This window comes from Boleophthalmus pectinirostris, unplaced genomic scaffold (assembly GCF_026225935.1).
Source record: "Boleophthalmus pectinirostris isolate CB_2022bp ecotype Guang Dong unplaced genomic scaffold, ASM2622593v1 HiC_scaffold_16, whole genome shotgun sequence".
In the NCBI taxonomy this organism is placed as follows: Eukaryota; Metazoa; Chordata; class Actinopteri; order Gobiiformes; family Gobiidae; genus Boleophthalmus; species Boleophthalmus pectinirostris.
Genome location: NW_026571095.1, coordinates 23,445,494 through 23,468,748, shown reverse-complemented (window position 1 = coordinate 23,468,748; position 23,255 = coordinate 23,445,494). Strand labels below are relative to the sequence as shown.

Below are 23,255 nucleotides of genomic sequence, written 5' to 3'. Positions count from 1 at the left end.
TAATACTGAATAATAATTAAGCAATTATAATAATGCATGTATATTGTTGCATCCAGAAATCATGCATAAGCAAAAAATAAAACAAACATGACTTCAGTTTTTTTTTGTATTACATTTCTAAGAGATGTACCCGCAGAATGGGCGAGTGTGCACATTTGGGTGAGATGTCGAGAAACATGTAACTTCGGACTGCCAGGCACCCATGCATTCTCTGTCTCACTATTTTTAGATCAATTTCTCGTCATGCTGTTGAAATATCAGTTAATGGCTTGTGAAAGTGGTCTTGGATAATGCTGATGTGTAATTTTTGTGGACCCAGAGAAAGTACATTTAAATGGCCCATATGTGTGTGCCTTGAAAGCTTTGACCACTTCCTTTTTTTACAGTGACTAATACTATTACTTCCTCACATATTGTACTGAACACACTGGCACCTGGTATTGCATAGACGCAGCCAGTTCCCACAGAAATCTATTGGGACATCTCAGACTTGAGGCTGGTTTCAAAATATTTCAAATCAGTTTATATCAAAATGTGCAACTCAAATTTCAGACGTCCATTCAGAATTGTTAGTATTAGTTTATTATCCATGAAAACAATTTATTTTCCATATTACACGGTTCTCAAAGGGCTTCACTTTTTTGTCTTTTTATCCATTTTTGTCTCCGTATGTTTGATAATGGTGAGCTGCTTCTGTAGGGCTGTCTTTCGTTACCAAACCAAATTAAGACATGGCTCTGTATCTGTTTTTTTTACTGTCTGAAAAATGTGAAGTGGCCCAAAGTTTTTCCTCACTTACCTTATCCATTCTGAACTCACTAATTAATCACCAATATGTGTTTATAAGTGTCTTTCACAACCCTCAGAAACCAGAGCAGAGTCTTACAGACAGTAAAGCTAAGAATAACTAGCAAGCAAACGTGCACTTTCAGATGCTTATACAATATATCTGTACTGAGGCAGGTCAAATTTAGCTCAAATACATGCTCTTAAACTATAATTATACTTGCACAGTGGGTCAAATGTCTTGCCCTGTGACACAGTGGCACGGGTTGAATCACTGACCTTGGGCCGGTGACGTGGTAAATGGCGCCTCTATTGTCTCTCATATGCTAACTTCAGTGAGTCCTGCAGTAAATGAGCTCTGTGATTTGAGGGGAAAGGACATCTTAATTTACTGTCTGTTGAATCATATCCATAACAACGGAGAAGAACACAATGAGCTTTTTCGCCATAATTCTCTGTGTTTGTTTGGTGGATCCGTGACTGCTCTAATTGTTGACTAAATAATATGTTGTAACTCCTTGTGATAGTCAAAATAGCAGCAGCTGTCAAAGTAAAACAATGCCGTATGGAAATTGTGTGAATGGCATTTTTTTGTATTTCTGTTTGCAATAATACACTGTATACATGAAAGGATAGACCAATATTTAATAATAACTACACTTTAATTAGTCTGATAAGGACGCAGGCTTGAAAATGACTTATTGTGTGTTTTAGAATTGATTTTAAGATTTTACTGATCACTTTTAAAGCTCAATTAGGTCTCACATCAAGTTACATTTCAGAACTTTAACCCTGTACGAGCCTCCTGCAGCCTTAAATCCTCAGGCAGGTCCTTGATGGCTGTTCCAAAGTCCAGGTTCCAGACGAAGGCTGATCGAGCCTTTTCAATCCGGGCGTTTCGGCCTCGGAACAAGCTGCCTGGGGAAATGAGGCTCGCGCCATCAGTATCATCTTTTAAATCACTTCTTAAAACCACTTTCAGGTGGCCTTTCTTTAACTGGTTTTAGCTTTGTTTTCTTTTTGCATTTCCTTTTACTTTTAATTTTTTGCTTTTAGTTTCAAATAGAGCTGTTTAGAACTCGGGGGGGGTCAATGCGATTGGTCTAACAGGTATCCTGATTTCAAACTCCGCCCCTGCAGCCACGTGTTTGTACCGGTAATCAGGACAGTGGTCAATGGAGCACAGGATGCACTCATTTTTATGTTTTCAACCAGAAAGCTGCAAGTGTACCTGGTTTGCACTAAAATGGTGAATGAAAAAGCACGAGGAACAGTAGATGATGCTGTTAAAACACAATATACACAGTTTAGTATGAGTAAAATTTTTATTTTTTTTTTGGCAATTATGTCGTTGAAAAATGTGTAGCTGCAAATGATGTCAATCTGTGTAAAAAATACCCTAAAAACGAGCATATATTCCAACTGATCCCGATTTTGTTTCTTTCAGGTTCGTTACTTGAAGATCATTGAGAAGAGCGGGTACCAGGCCTTACCGTGGGTGCGCTACATCACTCAAAACGGAGGTAAGCTGAGAGGTCAAATTTTCCTTCTTACACACGAGCGGGGCATGCCCATATGTGCTGCTATTAGGCAACTATTGGGTAACGCTGTGCAATGTGGTGGGAACTTATGTTTAAAAAAAAAGACTTCCAGTGTAGAACATGAGGCAACGCGGCCACGTCCGGAGAAATCTGAGAAAGTCAACTCGTTTTGACTTGATATTTTTTGTTCAAAGATTACCGTATTAGCACATGCTGGTCTTTTTTGCTAATGTTGCCGCTAATTGCCAAACATCCTCCTCTCATTTCCTTCGACTTTTCATTTATTTTTGGGTGGAAACCTCAGCTGCAGCCCACTCTTGAGTTCTTTCCAAATGTCCATTTTATTTGTGCATTTGATTAACTCGAATTCATTTCCTCCACAGATTATCAGCTCCGGACCCAGTAGGCCTTGCTCTACGGCGACAGGTGGAGCTCCAGCAGAAGGGGCGGAGTTTAGTTTGCTAATTATCTTTCAAAGGCAGATTAGCGCTCAACTTTTTTTATTTTTCTCAAGATATTTCCATTTCTTATCAATGCAAGTGTTAAAAAAGGCCTTTGAGTTGGCTGCTGTGCAAATATCCACAAGGCCAAGACAAAACTGGAGAAATGTTTACATCCAACTTAAAGTTGCACTATGGAGCCTTTCTGGAGGGTCTGCCACTTGCTCATCTCCATGGAGATGTTACTGCTTTGCCTGAAATCTTAAAAGAATGGCTTAAACTTGTTTATCTCTATAGAGAGCACATAATACCACTGGATAAAGTTATAGATTAGATCTGTGGAGAGGCGACACAGAATGCAAGTTTTTCAATATTTTTTCAGTAATAAATGCACTTGTTATTGAATAAAAGTAAGGTACTTCAGTTAAATGCCATACTGTGGAACAGTCCAGGCTGAACAGTAACATCTTCAAGGAGAAAAGCTGGTGTTGGACCCTTGCTTGAAAAGTTACATAGTGCGCCTTTAACACCATGAATTGTACACAATCAAGGAGATTATTGCAATTCGTCTTGTGATACTGTAACCTTCAGTTCTCGTCAGTTTAGATCTACTTTTTTTTTTAAAAAGAAGCTGTTTTGTTCTGGCGCCATTTCACTATAAAGTCAAGGATTATTATCTGTATATATTGTTACATGTAATAAGTCAGTGTTATTAGTTACAACAATGTATTGAAGAAAATGCCAATGGTATTTGCCAAGCCTCGGAGCGACCGCTGTTCATTTGATCCGTGTGATGCTCATGTGCTTTGCAGATTTAAGCTGTAGGGACAATATGAGAGGTGTGGTATGGGTCAACAGTGTGGTGTGTATATTCAAAATGTATAGTAGTATTAATGGTATTAACAGTATAAAAGACAAAACAGATCAGTGACTGAGAGTACTTACTGCTTTTTAGAAAACTATATATAGACTAGACTATTATAAGTCAAGGGTAATCATCAAGTTAGAGCTGTTGGTGCATCTGATCAGTAGTATTTAGGTCACGCATAATTCACAAAGAAGCTTTTTAGGGCTGCAACTACAATTATTTTGCACATTGATTAAATCTTTATTTTTTGTATCATAAAAGATACTCAAAGCCTGCAAATATGAATTTTTACCAAGTTTGCACCACAAAAAGCTAAAACTAACCAAGTAGCACCACTGATTTTTATATTATTGACTAAGTACATAGCATCTTTAATGGTCTGTGATCCAGATAATGTTTATTGATTAGGAAATTAGCTATTGAGTAATTATTTAGTCAAAATGAATCCCGTATGTTGTTGCAGCCCTAGAGTTTTTCGACATGACTTGAGCAGTGTTTTTATTTTTACATGCTCCCGTTTATAACATGGAAATTGGTCCAAAATTAACAAAATTATAATTGACAACATGAGTATTTTTGTTCTCATCAGTATTATGTTATATTACACTCTTGGTTTACACTCCATTCTCAAAAATATACCTCACTGATCACACCATAGCAAAATAGTGTTAAACAACAGCATTTCTGAGCCTGTTTGTGGCTGTGGAAAGTTACCGTCCTGACCGACCCGTACCATACCTCTCCAGTGGAAACTTCAGTAAACAACAGTCGCACTTGTTGTAAATTTCTGTTTTCCAGTCGGACACCTGTTTCCCCTCCCCCTCCCCCCGTCTGTAACCTCACATTTCAAATCATTAAAAGTCTATTTAGAAACCTTTCCACAGCGTCTGCGTCATTTCACAGTGATGTCAGGGCAGTCTTCACACCGCGCTGCCACACGGTCATTCACAGGCACAGCTCCAAAATCAAATATGGAGGGAAAATCACGACGGAAAGAGAGCGGGATGGGGAGGGGGAGGAGGGATTCCCAGAGGAGAGCATGGTGACATTGTTTAATTTAGGACTGCTCGTATGTCAAATTTCGTCATCACAATTACAATTTACAAATGCACTACGCAACGTTTTTGTTATTACTTTGCCTGGTATGTTCCATTTTAATTTTCTTTTCTCCTCAGATCTGACCTACTGTGGAACATTCCAGGCAAAGCAATAAATTCTCCTTTGATACAGATGGCAGATTTTGTGAAAAGCCATTGTGGAATAACCATTTATTTTTCCTTATCAGTTCACTGTATCTATTTTGCTCCCCTGTATAACACAAAATTTATTCTTGTGAGCTTTAAACCATGTCTCTAACTGTTAATAGCTCCTTTTTACCTTTAGTTGAGTAGAGATTTGATATTTCAGGGCTGAAATGATTCTAGTGAAAGTGTATGGAGTTTAAAAACAGTGGAGCAGTGTTTTCCATTTGAGAGAAGAATCAGCCTAAATATGCAGTATTTGTGTGTTAAATGTGTGAATGAAACAAAACACAACTCAAGGTATGTTTGTGATGAGGAAACACTGTAACAAAGCACAAAAAATTGTGTAATATGGGCCCTTTTTTACTAATACTTGCAATACAATTTGAAAAGACCAGCATCTTTGATTTGTAGAATATATATTTTTAGCATAGACTGTATATATGATTCTTCTTTTACACAATGTATTCTACTTCTATATTTATATTTATTCTAGTCTACTTCTTTTATACTATCTATTATTTTTAGGTAGGGCTTGGCCTTGCGACACAGAGGGCACACTGGAAAAAAAAAAATCTACGCAAGTTAAAATGGCTTAAATTAAGAACATTTTACTTTATTTGAGTCAATTCAACGTGACAAGTATAATGATCTACCTGTGGAGTAAGTATATATATTTTTTAATTCAAGCAACATTCGATTTTGTTTCTTATTTTAAATGCTGTTGTTTTTAAGTGTAGCAAGATGTATTTTCATATTTTAAGTACAAAAAGTCTTGTTCGACTGGCAGATAATCTGACTTGTCGAAATGTACTCAAATCATGATAAAACTTTCTTAATTCAAGTCATCTTAACTTGACTAGATTTAGTTTTTTGCAGTGCATGAGCTTAATTATAAAATCTCATATTGTAGTAGGAGCAGAAATGATTGTTTATTAAATAGTTTTGATACCTGCATGTATTTTTGTATGTACTTTGCGGAATTACTGCAAAAAACTAAATGTTGTCTGTGCTTTTCCATGTGTCAGTACAGTTTTTTCCACCATCCCTCTCTCCCTCCATCTCTCTCTCTCCCTCTCTCTCTCTGTACCACCCTCTCCATAATCCCCCTGTCCCGTGATGTCATGAACCTTTCGCACCATCCCCTCCGTAAACACACCAAGGATATGACTCAAAATGTGGCTAACTCTCCCATTTCTCCGCTGCACTCTCATTTCTCTGGTACTTTTTCAGATAGTCCTGGTACTGTGCAGCCCGGGCCCTGTGCAGTGGTTTTGTGTGAAGTCATCCCAGTCTTGTTAGCGGATAGTTGGACCCCAGTGACTCATTTGGAACAGGTGCTCGGAGCTGTGCGCCTGGATTTAAACAGTTTTTGCTCTCCTCACTTGTCATATTGTTCAAAAACCACGGTGAGATTTTTGCGTCTTCACACTCTCCCTTGGACACCTGTTTTTGGTTGGGACGCCCACGCAGCAGGTGTTACAACTAAATGAGTCACATGATTATACGACAAAATAAAACTGGCCTTGAAGGGGTCCTGGAGTGTTGTAAATTCAGTTTTTTAATAGCTCAAGATTATAGGTTTGGAACTATGTCATGCAATTATAGGTGTGCGATGTAACTTTTCTTCAACTTGCTTCTCCATTGAGTTAGTTGGTTTGCCTGAAATGCTCCATGGTGTGGCATTAAGTGTATCAATCTTGAATTATTGTATCTGTGTCAGTGTTTTTTGCTCAAATACACCTCAAAAACATGCAATCCTTTGATTTCAGGAGCTACACTGCAGATTTCTCTGATCTGGACAAAATTTTTAAACTTCTATCAGGTTATTCATCTTGTTTTCGGATTTATTATCAATTTACTAGTTCTGAGACTGCTTAATTCTAGTCTAGAGGTAGTTTATTCTAAGATAACTTGTCAAGTTAAATTATCTTGCTGCATGGACAGATAATTTCACTGCTTTTAAGTCATATTCTGCTAGATTTAAGTGTTTATATCTTACATTTTGTCCACGCGTTTTTTGCAGTGTAAGCATGGTTGGACCTGGGTAGTGGAGATGGGGACTTACAAGTCGTGACTTGGACTCGAGTCAGACTTGAGGCACTATTTTTAGGACTTGAGACTTGACTTGATAAAATAAACAAAGACTTGGGACTCGACTTGGACTTGAAAGTCAGAGACTTGGGATTTGACTCGGACTTGAGCCCTGTGACTTGAGAAGACTTGAAGCTTCTCCAAAAAAATTTATGTTTGTAGAAAATACTTTTCTCTTTACAGTTGGTACATGCTGTGAATTTGCTCTGAATTTTACAGCAACAAACTGGAACATTTCCCTCCCACTTTTCTGTTTGTTACTTTGGATCAAACTGAAGTACTGTGATACAGTATCCACAAATGTACTACAGTAATATACAGTACAATACAGTCAAACAGAGGAAACTACGGAGAACATGATATTTCCATTTCAGTGCAGACAACACGACAAAATAACTAAATAATCTTTCTATTCAGACTGTAATAATTCACACTCTTGTCAAGACATTTAAAAAGGAAAAATTAGCACTTCTACAACTCTTATATAAATACTCATATATAAATATACCAGAACTTTTTAAGTAAAATTTAATTTAAAAGTCACATAAACTGCAAAAATCTACGCTATATTTGGAACTTTTTTTGGTTTAAAGGCTTGAAATGACTGGAATGACTGGAAGCTCAAAGCAAACGACTTGGACTTGACTTGGACTTATGGGCCAGTGACTCGAGACTCGATTTGGACTTGCTTGCCTTTGACTTGGGACTTGACTCGGACTTGAGGTCAAAGATTCGAGACGTACTTGAGACTTGAGACTGCTGGTTAGTGCTTGGATGAGAGACTGCTGGGGAAAATCAGGTGCCAGGTGAGACGCCATGTGCAAAAAAAAAAAAAAAAAAGTTGTGTCCTTGGCAAGGTGCTTGACCCACATAGCTCAGTATGAATATGGTGTACGAGTGTTGTCGGAGGGGCTGATGATACAGACAGCTCCTTTTCCCAGCTTTACTTCTATCTACTGGCTACAATAGAACCTAACCAGCTCTGAATGTGGAGTGAAGAAATAATGCAATGTAAAGCGTTTTTGACCTTACACAGTACTCTGACCTGCAACTTGTTCATAATAACATATTTGTGCATTGTGTTTGTTCTGTTAGTAAATTCAACTAATTTGAGTCAGAGCAAGTAGAACTTACAATAAAAGTATTAGTGAATAGTTATTAGTTTGAAAAGTTGATATTTATGCTGCTTGTCTGCTTTAAATGTGCTAACACTGATCTTCTATTGAGAACAAGTTGCCGTCTATCTGGGTCTGTGTTAAATGCAGGGCTATCCCTTTCACCTGCCTGTAACCCCCAGAGTCACCCAAGTTACATAAACACGAGTTGAGATAGTGATCTAAAGCTGGTCTCTGCAACGGCGTTTCCCTGTTCAGCACAAATGGAAAAGTTTAAGACTAATCTGTTGAAACCCTATCTACAGATAATGTCATATTTCTGTGGATTTGACTCTATCGGGGCTTTCAAACTATTTTGTCTTCAGTTCAGATACTATCTGTGTGTGCTCAGTGTTGCATGGGGCAGCTTTAGCGTAGAGGTGACTGACAGGTATGAGGCTTGTCATAATAAAGTACATTGAATGGACAATGATATTATCTGATCTGGATATTGACATGGGTACTGTGTTTTTGAGAAATCCTTTACAGTGAATCCATTCTTTGATTTAATCGTTACCAAGAATTATATGATTGTTTAACATCAATAACTCACATGTAGCTTAATGAAGTTGTTCACTGAAAATTGTGTTCAGATAGTAACCCTTCACAAAGATATTGCTCAGTATTCCTTCTGCTGGAGCGGAGAGCACTAGTAATACATAGAAATACATTACAATCCATATATGGGCGGCGGTAGGTCAGTTAGTAAAGTGCTCGTCCTCTGATCTGAGGGTCAGCGGTTCGAATCCAGCTCTACATAAACACCATTGGTGGAGCGGTCAGATCCACTGACCCACAGGTGGGTGGTGCGAGTCCAGCTCCCACAGATGAATGCTGTCGTTGTGTCCTTGGGTGAGACACTTAACCCCTCTCACCTCCAGTGTGTGTGTGTGTGTGTGTGTGTGTGTTAATGGTGAGTGGTTCTTTTATTACAGAAAAGCACCATACATGTTATATTTCACAAAACGTTCAAATTAGCTTTTGACTATACTATAATAAGGGGTCCCCAACTCCCGGGCCGGGGACCAGTCCTGGGCCGTGGGCCATTTGGTACCGGGTTGTGAAAGCGCAAACCCCCTCCCATATGCCGCGTGGACTGTCCTGACTAAACCAGGACTAAACCAGGTTTAAAAACAGGTCTAAAACCAGCACTAAAACAGGACTAAAACAGGATTTAGGACTTAACCATGCTGTGTGGACTGCCTCCTCCCATACGCCCCCCCAACCCTGAAATATTGTCTGATATAAAACCAGTCCGTGGCATAAAAAAGGTTAGAGACCACTGCTATAATAGAAATCAAAAACATTTCTGTAGTTTTAGTTGTTCCTGATTATTGCAGAAGTCCATTGTACAACCTTACATTATAGTACAGATATATTATAAAAACAGTTTTATAATCTCAGAACCAGGAAGTAGTCCTGTTGTGCTGTCAGCATGCTAGTTGTTTTTAGTGTTACCGTGACAACAAAATTCCACACTAGGCTCTGGAAGTTGTGAAATGTGCTTATAAATGCATTGCGGTGAATAATTTAGATGCTAGGAATGTTTTAGGAAAGTGAGGAATAACTCTTGAGCACTGCAAACGGACAAAAATGAACTAGTTCCTTTTTTCACTTATAGACTAGACACTTTATACAAACGGCAGGCCAAGGCGGAGGTCTCTAAAAGTAACTACGAATCCTGCATTGGACTATAATGTGTCAAAGTGTTATAGAAGTAGCCCATATAGTTCCTCCGCTGGGGTTCTTGTTGGCAGGAGATGGTAGTAAAAGATTTGGCAGCAGATGAGAAGTTTTCATTCATAAACACTCTTTTAGCCTCGGTGGAGTGGACTTATATTTGTGGAGTTGGATTATTTACACAGTCTGTTTATGCACACGACTGGACTTGTATCTGCGTGTCCCATGTTCATAAATATTTAAAACTTCTCCTCTCATCCAGTGTGTCAGTGTACAGAAATGTTTTCATACAAAGCCAGATTAAATTAAGCAAGCCAAGTGTAATTTTCTTTTCTTATGTAACCAGCACTTTATATTAACTAAATAAAGTAAAAACATTAGAATTCATTCAGAATGGTTTATTACAGTGATAGTATGTATAGAAATAGATACATTTTATGCCACACTGTGAAATACTATAGCCAGGGGAACCAAATTTTCATAGAAACAAGCAGGTTAGGACCCTCCTCTGGGCCAAATAAAAGTAAAAATATAAGGTTTGTGGAGATTCAGGTGCATTCACAGTAAAGACACTTATCTCTTGCTTTTCAGAATAATAAAAACATCCATAGCATAACTTCATAACATAAATTCTTCTTAATGTTTTTTGGCAAAAAGTTACATACTATTAATTATAAGCCTGAATCTTAGACAAACTTTATCAATCCATAAGGGAAACTGCTCACACGTCACAATATAATATAATATAATAACAAAGAGAAAATATATACATTATAATAATACATTCCAAATAAGTGGCAAATAATAAATAAAACTATAAAATAGTAAGAAACTGGTGTCAAATAAGGCATAATTATTTAAATATATATGTACAAGTAAAACTAAAGAAGAAAAATAAGAAATAAAAATATATGAAATGTTGATTGACAGGACTATTTGAACTATTTTTTTTCATTCTGAGTTCAATCTTTCTTCATGTCTTATTATAGCTAATTAACCTGTAGTTATTAAGCATTTTATTCATGCAACACTTACATGTATGTTCTTATCTTTTATTTTACTGTATCAACATTAGAGGCACCATCTGTGTAAAGATACATGATTCAAAAATAGATAAACTTGAACTAAGTAATGCTCATTTCATCTACTAATATATCAACTATAATTCTTAAAACACAGTTGTTTTTATTAGATTCTGTTGATAATCATATGTTGTCTTATTGTTTTATTGTTTTCAGTAGATTCTGTTTTAAATCATATGTTGTTTTGTTGTTTTTAGTAGATTCTGTTTTTAGTCATATGTTGTTTTACAGTTTTTAGTGTTAAGTGACTCTTCTTTTAGTAGATTCTGTTTTTAATCATATGTTGTCTTATTGTTTTATTGTTTTTAGTAGATTCTGTTTTAAATCATATGTTGTTTTGTTGTTTTTAGTAGATTCTGTTTTTAGTCATATGTTGTTTTACAGTTTTTAGTGTTAAGTGACTCTTCTTTTAGTAGATTCTGTTTTTAATCATATGTTGTCTTATTGTTTTATTGTTTTTAGTAGATTCTGTTTTTATTCATATGTTGTTTTATTGTTTTTATTGTTTCTATTAGATTGTGTTTTTAGTCATATGTTTTATTGTTTTTATTAGATTGTGTTTTTATTCATATGTTGTTTTATTGCTTTTATTAGATTCTTTTTTATTCATATGTTTTATTGTTTTTATTAAATTCAGTTTTTATTCATATGTTGTTTTATTGTTTTTTATTGTTTTAATTAGATTATGTTTGTATTCATATCATTAGCCTAATAGCATAGTTGCCTAGGTCATTTTTTTTGGCCAAATTGTAACATCTGCCTATAACTTTACAATGTGCTTGCTAAAAAAAGTGTTTTTTCTTGTTTTCCGAAAACGTTCAAATATGACTAAGGTAACTATGCTATTAGACTAACGATATGTTGTTTTATTGTTTTTATTGTTTCTTATTTAATTATGTTCTGTAGCACTTTGGTCAGTCTGTGTTGTTTTTAAAGTGCGTTATACATAAAGTTGCAGGTGCAGTACTATAACTACAGATAATTATAAAAACTTTGGGCCATGTTTGCTGGTTTTGGTTCTGAAAAGTTGCAAAGTTAAAGCGCTAAAAATACATAGCCTATCCTTTGTTGACTGTCCCTGTAGTGTCTTTTTATATTTACATTCTTGGTTGCTAAATCTGATGTCAAACTTTGGACTTCCGGCCGTCTCGGTGACTTATTGTACTTTTCCTGTAAATCTTTAACAACGGCTTAACTTCTCCTTCTCACGGAGTTATGCCGTTGCCATGGTGACCCGTACATTTGTCACCGATTTTACTGCCGACTGATACCTGGCTGTAACTGAAGCTATTATTGTCAATGGAAAATATCTATGGTTACTCAATGCGGCGATGAAGCAATAGCCCTGTACTACGTGTGTGTGTGTGCGTGGTAGGCACTTCAAACGCACAGGCTGAAACAGGCGCGGCGGCGCTGTGGAATCCTGTGTGTACAAACGGAACCCCCGTCGCCTGGCAACCGGGGAATCCTCCTCCGTTCTCAGATCCCGGCGCGACGTCAGCAGGTCATTCCCCGTGAGAGCCGACGCAAAGCTCGGGAGGTGAATAGGGTTGAAGAGAGGCCTTTCCTTACGTCACGTATAGTAAATGCCTTCAATGGTTTGTGTCAAAAAGTCTGACATGGAAAAGAAAAATGGCGTTGGTTTTATTCAGTCCTGCTGTTGCTAATAAACAATGCAGTAATCCTTTCAAAAACTAATCTATAGAACGATCTACAGGTTTCAGCATGATGAAAAATCACGACCATTGTCAAAGCGATGTACGATTTAAAACAAACATACCTTCGGAAGTCTTCAAAATGTTCCAAGCTCAAGTATTGTTCAACGTATGGGCAATCATAGATCAAATTAGGCCTACAAAAAAAAAAAGTTGGATATTTTATTTTATTTTTTTGCATTGTGGATATTTTATGTGAAAATGTGACATAAATCCAGGCTCAAAATAGTTATATTTAGCTGTGCATATCACTGAAAAGTTTACATTTTTCACTCTACACTCTTCTCTCTCATTTAATGTCTCTTTTTAATTTTATGATGATTATTTATGTTTTGATTTGTTTTTATTGTGGTTTTAATGTATTTCTTATTCTGTAGAGCACTTTGAATTACTTTGTGTACGAATTCTGCTAAACAAATAAATTTACCTTGCCTAATCAAATTATAATAATAAAAATTAAATCCTCAAACCCCCCGTTGACACAAGTTTGACATTATTACATTCTAAAACAACCAATGTATTGTTATTCTAAAATCTGATACTTGTTTTACTCATACTCCCAAGTGGGCGACAAGTTTTTGAATGTGCTATTATATTTTTGTAAGAAATTTTCAAAAAGACATCCTCAAATGTTGAACTTTATAATTTGTAACATTAGACTTTTTATTATAACAGAAATCTGCTATTGTGCATTTACTTGTGATCATTATAAAACTAACCAAGGCAAAGGTTCACAGTTACGTTTTACAGTTCTGACTTTTACCCCACATATTGAGCAATATCCCACTGGTGTTACTCAATGCCTTAATAAGAGAATGACAAGCATTAAATGTTGATGATTCATTCTAAAGCTGAATGTTGTCGTATTGCACCATAAAATGAAGTCAAAGACCTGTATCAGTGGAGAAATACAAACAAAACATGAGTCACTTTGAGACAATGACTGGAGAAAAGGTGAAAGAACAAGAAGGACTTCCGCCACAAACCTGAATCACAGGTGAAAATAAAGAGATAGAAAAAAGAGAGAGAAGAGGGAGGGGGAGAGAGAAAGAGACTTGTGTGACAAAGAGGAGGGGGTAGAGAGAGAATGAGGAGACTAGAGGGAGACAGAGGAGAGGTAGAGAAGAGAGAGACAGGGAAGAGAGGAGATGATAGAGGACAGGGGTAGAGAGAGAAGAGGGAGTGAGTAAAGACAGAGAAAGAGAGAGAGAAGAGGGATAAGGAGGAGAGAGTGAAAAGAGAAAGAGTGAAAAGAGAAGAGAGAAGAGGGAGAGGGGTAAAGAGATGAGAGGTAGAGGAGAGAGAGTGAAGAGAAGAGGGGATAGAGGAAAGGGATGGAGAGAGAGAAGAGGGAGAGAAAAGAGGGAGAAAAGGAGTGAAGAGAGAAAAAGAAGAGAGAAGAAAGGAGAGGGGCAAAGAGATGGGAGGTAGAGAAGAGAGAGAGAGGGAAGAGAGAAGATAGAGATGATAGAGGAAAGGGGTACAGAGAGAGAAAAGAGCGAGAGTGAAGATGGAGAGAGAGAAGAGGGAGAAGGAGGGGAGAGTGAAAAGAGAAGAGAGTAGAGGGAGAGGGATAGGGAGATGAGAGGTACAGGAAAGAGAGAGAAGATGGAGATGAAAGAGGACAGGGGTAGAGAGAGAGAGAAGAGGATGAGAGAGAAAGATTAGAGACAGGAGAGGGGGAAGATGAGTTCTACAAAGAAAGAAGACGGGTAGAGAGAGAGTTAGACTTTAATTTGAGCGTTATTTTTACACAAGAAAGAACTGACTTAGCAGGAACTACAAGGTGAGATGATTTGTGCTGTAAAACAAATCTCTGACAAGCATAACATTTATTATTTTTTTACTCAAAAGTTTTTTGTCTGCATTTGCTAATGTGCACATTGTGTCTTTGCGGTAACTGCTGAACATTCCGCCCATAGAGACACATGCAGAACACCTCCAGCATGATGTCACTGCAGGGTATTGATTGAGAGAGAGGGAGAGGATTGGAGAGAGGGGCAGAGGAGAGAGAGGAGAGGAACGGAGAGTGAGAGAGGTAGCGTGAGGCGCGGTGTGTGGTCTGTCCTGGGGTAGTCCTGCCGTGAGGGGGAGTTTCCTTGCCCCTGAGTAGACTGTAGAACAATATTGGTTTAACGAGAGTTTAGCTGAGTGTTCAAGCCACGGCCTTGGGAGCACCGTGCACTCGTAATGTGTACAAGGACCTCACATCTACAGCTGAGCCAGCACACACCTCCTCACTCTAATCACCAACACTATAATAAACCACACAATACTGTAAGACTGTAAGATGGGACCCGAGCGACAGCTGCAGGAGACACAGGGAAAAAAGTCAAAGGTCAACTACACTTTTTAGAGTCTGATAATAATAGCCATAATTTCAGATGCTAATGATCATTTGAAGCGGTGAAGGTTGGTGTTTAAGTTCAGGAACAGGATTATGTTAAAGGGACAGTCTGGAATTTTGGACCTCATTTTCTTAGTGAGCCAGAGTGTTGGAGACGTGTGGAGATACTTTTTTAAATATTCCATCCAGTCCTTGTATTTGCAGAGGTCACTGGTGCTAGGCTAGTGCATGTCAATGGCCATAGTTAGCCTGTCACTAAAAACAGTCTTACCCACTCCACAAATCACCAAAGCAAATCTATTATTATGCCAGACTGTCGATGTGAATGTCGATAGAATAATTTTAGAAGTAAAAGGAACCTTGCATTTGAAGGATTTATGTCTGAGCAGCAGCAGTGAGTTGTACTTGATAGAAAGCTTGGCAGCGGTGGACTGATATCATCTTACCATCCATCCATTCATTCATCCATTTTCTTCCACTTATCCGTGGCCAGGTTGCAGGGGTAGCAGTCTAAGCAGGGACTCCCAGACTTCCTTCACCCCAGACACTTCCTCCAGCTCCTCCGGGGGACCCCGGGGCATTCCCAGGCCAGCCGAAAGATATAGTTCCTCCAGTGTGTAAGGGGTCTTCCCTGGGGCCTCCTTCCAGTGGGACATGCCCAGAACACCTCCCGAGGGAGGTGCCCAGGAGACATCCGGAACCAGTGCCCGAGCCATTTCAGCTGGCTCCTCTCACCCATCTTACCGTCAAATTCTGCTGCTGCTGGGAGAATAGTCCCTCAGTATGCAACGATTCATGTAATGCAAGTTTATTTTAATTTCAAACATTATTCTATCAACACAGACATTCACATCGACAGTCTGGCGTAATAATAGATTTGCTTAGGGTGTTTTGTGGAGTGGGTAAGACTGTTTTTTGTGACAAGCTAACTATGGCCATTGACATGCACTAGCCTAGCACCAGAGACTTCTGCAAACACAAGGACTGGACGGAGTATTTTAAAAAGTGTCTCCACACATCTCCAACACTCTGGCTCACTAGGAAATGAGGTCCTATGTCCAAAATTCAGGACTGTCCCTTTAAAGGTGCGTTGTGAAACTTTAATGGTGGAGAGTCCATCAAATGCTTTTCTCCATGGAGACGTTATTGCTGTCTGGAATGTTTCACAGTATGGTATTCAACTTTTCTAGCTTCACAGAGACCAAACCAGGCCAAGTTACAGGGCAGATCTGTGGAGAGGCGACACTGCTCTAAGTCAGAATGCCTGTTTTTTTAGGCATTTTTGAGCTATAAAAAAAACTGAATTTAATACATGTAAGATAGAGCCATATAATGTCATACTGTACTGTAGACCCCCAACCAAAAAGATACAAAAGTAACTCTAAAAACTAATCGCCCCCAACTAAAGTAAAACATAATAGTCATAGTGTCTCAACCAGAGCAGAGTGTTCTTCTAGATCTTACTATCTAGCACTAACACTACGTTCACTGTTTCACATTTATGATCCAAATGCTGACTCGTATCATGATTTATTAGGGATTGAGTCACACACACATTTAATAATAATGTTGCTTAAAGTCCTTCCATCATACAACAATCATTTCTTCAGAACTGAATAATGGCACCACTTTCTGAATCTATTGTGGGTGAATACTTTTGTTTATTTATGTTGACAGAGAAGACTTTCTGCTAGGTTTTGTTTTATGTGGCTAAGCCGCAGTAATTACAGAGATATTAATCTTAAACAAAATCAACAAATCTGCAATCACAGTTCAACAGCAAATTCCACTATAGAATCCTGACCTGCCTCCAGCTCAACATTATACTACAGAAATACTAGAATGTTGTGGTTTTGTAAATCCATGCACTTTGACCCTCATCATTATCATATCAAAAATTAACTGCCCTGGTTTACAGACAATGATGCAACATGTTTTATTAGATAACATGACAGTGTGGTATTCTCTGTGCTTTATAAAGTTGTAACTCAAACACAAAAACATAAATGGTAATACAATTCAAAACAAACAATATGACAAAAATCAAAACTAAAAAAGAGCAAATATTCAGATTTTTCTACCCTTCAGTCCACCGTGCTTTAAGTATTCATTTTAATAATTTTGTTTAATCAGAAACAAACCACAGATTTTGAGTGTCAGCTAATTTTACTCTAGCAGTCTATTGTGTAAACGGTGCACTGTAGGTCCTTGGGGTTGTTATGACATCACATAAACACAGCCTCCAGAAGTTAAAACGTTGTGAGGGCAAAGGGCAAAGGTCGCCGTGCTATAAACGTTTGGCTCTATTCCCGGATTTACTTCCGAGGAACTCCAGTGTTGTGATTTGCGTTGCCATGGCAGCTGACTCAGAGGAGAAGACTGGCGTTATTATGAGCTTTCGGGTTAATTATAAATCAGGCCTATGACGTGATTAAAGATAGAGACCAAAAAAAAAAAAAAACTTGTTAATCATCAGGGAAGGGTGAATGATATACTCCTGGATGGTCAGAATGACTTGAAGTTTTGGTGAATTAATCTACTTATTTGTGCATAATACTCAGCTACATTTACTCTCTTACACTACTTACACTACTAGTACTTTTCTTGCAACATACTTTTATTCCTACTTGGGTAATATTTTGGGTAATATTTTTATTGAAGTATCAGTACTCTTCTTACTTGAGTAAAGGTTTTGGTTTATCTTTTCACTGTGAGTAAGTCTACAAGAGACAAAAGCTTTATGTGGAAAATATAAAATGATTTTTAACATTTGTGCTTCTTGCATTATTTAATCTTCAAATTACATTAACTTTGAATTATAAATCAGATCCTTCTTGACTTTTATTCTTTAATTTATTCTTACTGGAGTAGTAGTTTCTCCTAATTTCATGCACCACTGCTTTTTCAAGTAAGACGTGAGGATTTTTGGCTCTTTTTTTTTTTTTTTTTTTTCATTCATAAAGTTTAAAAAGACATCAACAGTGTCACAACATCAAACAAACAAGAAATGAATGAAAAGGAGCAGAAAAAAGAGTAATCTTATGTTATCTGCCCCATTTTCCCTTTTCCAGACAATATATCAACAACAATAATTACTTAAAAACATTTCAGAACAGTACACTTCAGTTCAGGCGCAATTATTAATCAACTGCAAACAGAAATCTTCACTTGTTTATGCTATTACGTTGCCTGGAATACTCCACAATATGGCTTTAAACTTGTACATCTTGCATTTATTCAATTACAAGTCATATTTTATTGATTAAAAAATGAAAGAATACAAGCATTATTACTGTGAGCAGGGTTGCCTGTCCACAGATCTGACCTGTAACTTGGCCTGGCAATGTCATCCGATTGTTTCCATGGAGATAGATAAGTTTAATGCTATGTGTGAAACATTCAGTACATAGTAAAACACCTAAAATACAACATTTTTTATGTACTTTTCATAGGCCATAATTTTCTTCATTGCAAATTAGCATTACGGGAAACTACTGGAAATTTTTAAGTTATTGCGTCAAAAGTGTATTAAAATAAATTATTACCAGTCCCACAAATGCTCACTATATAAGCCAACGTATACCAAATGTACATTGATATATTTTCTTAACCCAAAATAAACCTGCGTACAGTCTCGCCAACGTGCTGAGTGGACATATTTAGCAACATTACATTACATTTGCCTCTTTCTCACAGTCGCACTGGTCTGCACACAGCTGCTTGTACTTTCTGGGCTCTCTGTATATTTTCAGGGTCACATGTCTACTGCTAATAGACAGTGGACATGTACAACCTCAGACAGGACAGAAATACTCCATACAGTGCTGTGTCTCCCATTTATTTATTTTCAGATTTGTGCTGCTGCTGATGTTCCATGGAGATTTCACCAAACACACAGGACCCGGAGGAGAAGGCAGAGGAAATTTATCTTCCTTAAGTTTTGGCCACTGTTAAACTGTCACCAGATTTTTTTCCCATGTATTTGGCGCCAGTACAGAAGTGGGTACTGAAGTCAAAAAAACGTTACTTCAAGACAATATTACTCATGTAGAAGTGTGAAGCAGCAAGAGTAAGAGTAAAAAAGCATTTGGGTAAACAACTACTCAAATATATAAAGAGTAACTGTCAGCAGAGGTGGGATCAAGTTGTTGTTTTGCAAGTCTCAAGCAAGTTTCAAGTCTTTGACCTCAAGTCCGAGTCAAGTCCCAAGTTAAACACAGGCAAATACAAGTCGAGTTTCTAGTCACTGGTCCATAAGTTCAAGTCAAGTCCAAGTCGTCTGCTTTGAGCTTCAAGTCATTTGAAGTCTTTAAACCAAAATACCGAATATAGCTCAGATTTTTGCAATTTATATGACTTTTAAACTAAATTGTACTTAAAAAGTCATGCTATATTTATATATGAGTATTTATTTAAGAGTTGTAAAAATGCTATTTTTTCCTTTCTAAAGGTCTTGACAAGATCTTAGTGTGAATCATTATGTTCAAAATAGAAAGAACTAGAAAAGCACTCAGAGAGCCAAGGACTACCCCCATTTTTATATAAATTGTGATAAAATCAGTCTTTTGGATCAGATCTGGATCAGCCTTTGGAATATGAAAGAGGATCCCATTGTCCATCCCTGAGTCAAATTTCATGGGGTTTGGTCAATAATTAACCGAGATATTGAGAAACAAAAATTTTGGCCCCATTTACCACAATGTTAACTAAAATTTCAAAGTGATCCAGAATCCAGGATTTCTTCCGGATCACCCCCAAAATGAAATCAGTTCTTCCTTTTCACATTTCCAACAAATCCTGAAAATGTCATCAAAATCAGTCCATAACTTTTTGAGTTATGTTGCTAACAGACAAACAAACAAACAAACAAACAGACAAACGCCGGCAAAAACATAACCTCCTTGGAGGAGGTAATTATGTGGTCAATAAAAGTTATTTTGTCATGTTGTTTGCACTAAACTCTAAGGATCATGTTATTTGTAGTTCCCTCTGTTTTACTGAATTGTACTGTATATTACTGTATATTACTGTAGTACATTTGAACATACCATCTCACAGTACTTCAGTTACATCCAAAGTAACAAATAGAGAAGTGGGAAAGACATGTTCCAGTTTGATCTTGCAAAATTTAGCTCAGCATCTATCAGCTGTAAAGAGAAAAGTATTTTCTGAAAACATATTTTTTTCAAGAGGAGCATCAAGTCTTCTCAAGTCACAGGCCTCAAATCCGAATCAAGTCCCAAATCATTGACCTTTAAATCCAAGTCGAGTCCCAAGTCTTAGTCCATTTTTTCAAGTCAAGTCTCAAGTCTGACTTGAGTCCAAGTCACGACATGCATGTCCCCATCTCTGACTGTAGGGACGTAACACCTGATTTATAATTAGAAGGACAAAATATTATATAAAGCAGACAATCTTGTGTTTTGAAAGGATATACACAAAAATGAGAAAAACTGAGCAAGAAACACAAATCATTTCATATTATCAACAAAAAGCTTTTGTCACTTGTAGATTTACTCACAGTGGGAAGAGTAAGCTGCTAGAAAATTACTTTAAAAACTACAATTCCTTTAAAATGTTACTCAAATGGGCAAATGCCACTGAGTACTGACTGCATCTGCATTGTGTGCTATTTGCATTTTATTGTCCAATGATCAGGAAGTGTGTGTTAGCATGCTAGCTGTTATCATCATTGCCCTTGTCTCTGAAAGTTGTGAAAAGCGCTCATAAACTCATTTAGGTTGCTTGGAATTTGTAAAGTGAATAACTTTGGACCCCTGCAAACCATTTAATACAGTGTTTTTGGAGAATATAGCGTTTTCAAAACAATACAAGGTAACATGGTGATCTGCATTAGTTAGGGTTAGTTTTAGAAGTTACAGTTTCTTAAGGCTAATTAAAGTGTAGATATTTTAAAGTGTTTTCTTCTGTACAAGATCAACTTTTCTGTTACAAGGATGTTTTCGATGTAAAATATTTGCTTTGTTGATTCCCTAAGACATTTTTGTATTCGGATTAGTACTATTCAAACAACTGAGTATTTTGGCCTGAGGAGGTACAGAGCAATCATGCCAAATGTCACACGTAATCCTTCAATAGCGTGGAGCAGGTCATGCATTAAGACTGTTGAAGTAAAATGCAAATCAAGAAGTACGCTTATTATCTCGTGAAAGAGAAGCACTAAATGTTCTAAAAATAAGAGCTTTATAAACTTTGGTTGAAACGTGAGTGTACTTGCAGTAAACTAACGGTCGAATTCCAATCGAAGTGTAAACATGAATCTCAAACTATTACTTAAAAAACTTTACACATTACACTAGTTTGAAATGTGAAATGTAAAGTAGCATATTTGTACCTAACCCCATTGCTCTTTGTGTCTTAAAGGTGTTGTACCTGATTTTTTATTCTTTTAAAACATGAAAAACAGAGCTAGTTCATTATAACATGCTTAATAAGTCACTCTCCCTCACATGACCATCGGCGTGCATGCCACTTATGAAACTACTGCACATTGCATCAGGTTTGTGAAGTTATAGTCTATTCTTTTAAATCCTGCTTTTGTGTACTTTGGGGAGATTTAGTGGCAGAAGGTTTGTGAGCTGAGCATTGGACAGAATCAAACGTTTAACTGTATGAACCATTTGAATAGGGCCTAAGAGAGTTTACTCAGACATGCATGAATGACATACAAAAACTTTTCAGACATGTTTTTCATGAGGTAACCACATTATAGCATGGTAAAAAGCTCCAAAAAGTCTTGATTTCATGATTTTGCTAATTAAGGCGTAGTTATTATAAAGTGGTATCATAAACTCAAATGCATCTCATATGTTTTTGGACAGATAAGACGCTTGTGTGAGAGTTTGTGTGTTTGTGTGAGAGCAGAGTGACTGTGGCGGGAGGCAGGTCTTTTGTTGTGACACAAAAAGTCAAATCTGAGCTGAGCTTCTAAGAGGAGACAGACACCTGGGGCTTCAAAGACTTAAAGACTCTCAGTAAACTGTCTACAAAGAACAGGTGCAAGAGTACTGCAAGTGCAAAAACACTTACAAGTACTGCAGTGTCTGTCCCATTGCATAATACTACAATACTAGTACTATAAAGTAGTCCTAGAATTGCTGACAACCCTTTTAAACTAAATACATTTAAAAGGGTTGTCAGCATTGTAACCTAGAAGTTTTCAAAAGGGGAAAGTGCAGATTTTCCATAATATAGCAAAATAGTGCATCGCATCAGGTTTGTGAAGTTGTAGTGTATCGTATTGTGTTAAGCTTTTGTATATTTCCGGAAAATTGCAGTGCGAGAGTATGGGTGACGTAGGTTTGTGGCTTTGGAAAAGATTGTACTAGCCTGATTCATCAACTGGTTTCATTTCGTGGGAACCATCTGACTTCTGGCATTATTCGTTCGCTCGACGACAGGCGGGTTTTTTTTATTTAAAAAATGTAATGTGCCAAATCCCGTCGAAAGACGAGCAATAACGTCTTTCCCCTTGATAAAATTCATCGAACATTTTCTTTGTTCCAGGTTTAAATCCTCGATCTTGGGAATCGTTGCCAACACAGAATGTATGGCTTCATCTACATCCATCTCGACCAGTTTGTTTACTGTTGTGCTGTACCACAAAATGGACCCAGACAGGTGCTTGAGTTTGATGTCATGGCTTCACAGCTCTTCATTGATTGGCCATTGCACTGTCTACAACTTCCGGGGTTCTTGCAAACCATCTAGTGTATTGAGATTCCTGATCTAGACACTGGAGAGAAATTAAATTGAGCAGAGGCATTAGGTGGCACCAGCCTGGCTAAGATTGTACAGCTAAATGGATGACATCTAAAACTTCTTCAGGAATGTTTGTGATGAAGGAACAATATTATTATAGGGTAGAAAGCTTTAATAAGCTGATTTAGCATGATAACCCTTTTTTAAAATACATACTACAACAACTATGCCATTGCAAGTGCTGAAGCAGTTTAACTAATATCTTAAAAATGTACTCGATTGCCACGGTCAGAGTATCCAAGTACTTTCCACAAACTCTATAAAGTCAAGTGCATGTGTTGCTGAGAAACACCTTGCATTTTCCTAATGACAATCCCAGGTCTACAGCAGAGAGGAAAACCCACTGTTTCCTCTGTCCTTCAAACTATTTTAACCAACATCTGTGCTTTATCTCAGCCCTGCTCTAACCTCTCTATAAAGCCGCTAATTCACTTTGATTGTCCACCAGTGTGCTCCTTCTCGGTTTCTCCACTGCTACTGAAAATATTTGCGTTTTTCCTTCTCTGGACATTTGATAGCCCCTTG

General features: G+C 37.4%; 1 protein-coding gene across 2 annotated transcripts in view; it reads left to right on the top strand.

The window, feature by feature from the left end:
* Positions 1-4,513, top strand: part of ap1m1 (adaptor related protein complex 1 subunit mu 1) — a 30,727-nt gene extending 26,214 nt beyond the window's left edge. For both annotated transcript variants that reach the window (XM_055152127.1, XM_020929099.2), the window contains exons 11-12: positions 2,234-2,309; positions 2,711-4,513. In XM_055152127.1, coding sequence (XP_055008102.1) covers positions 2,234-2,309; positions 2,711-2,733 — 99 coding nt within the window. In that variant the 3' untranslated portion in view covers positions 2,734-4,513. The remainder of the gene's footprint in view (positions 1-2,233; positions 2,310-2,710) is intronic.
* Positions 4,514-23,255: the final 18,742 nt, after the last annotated feature.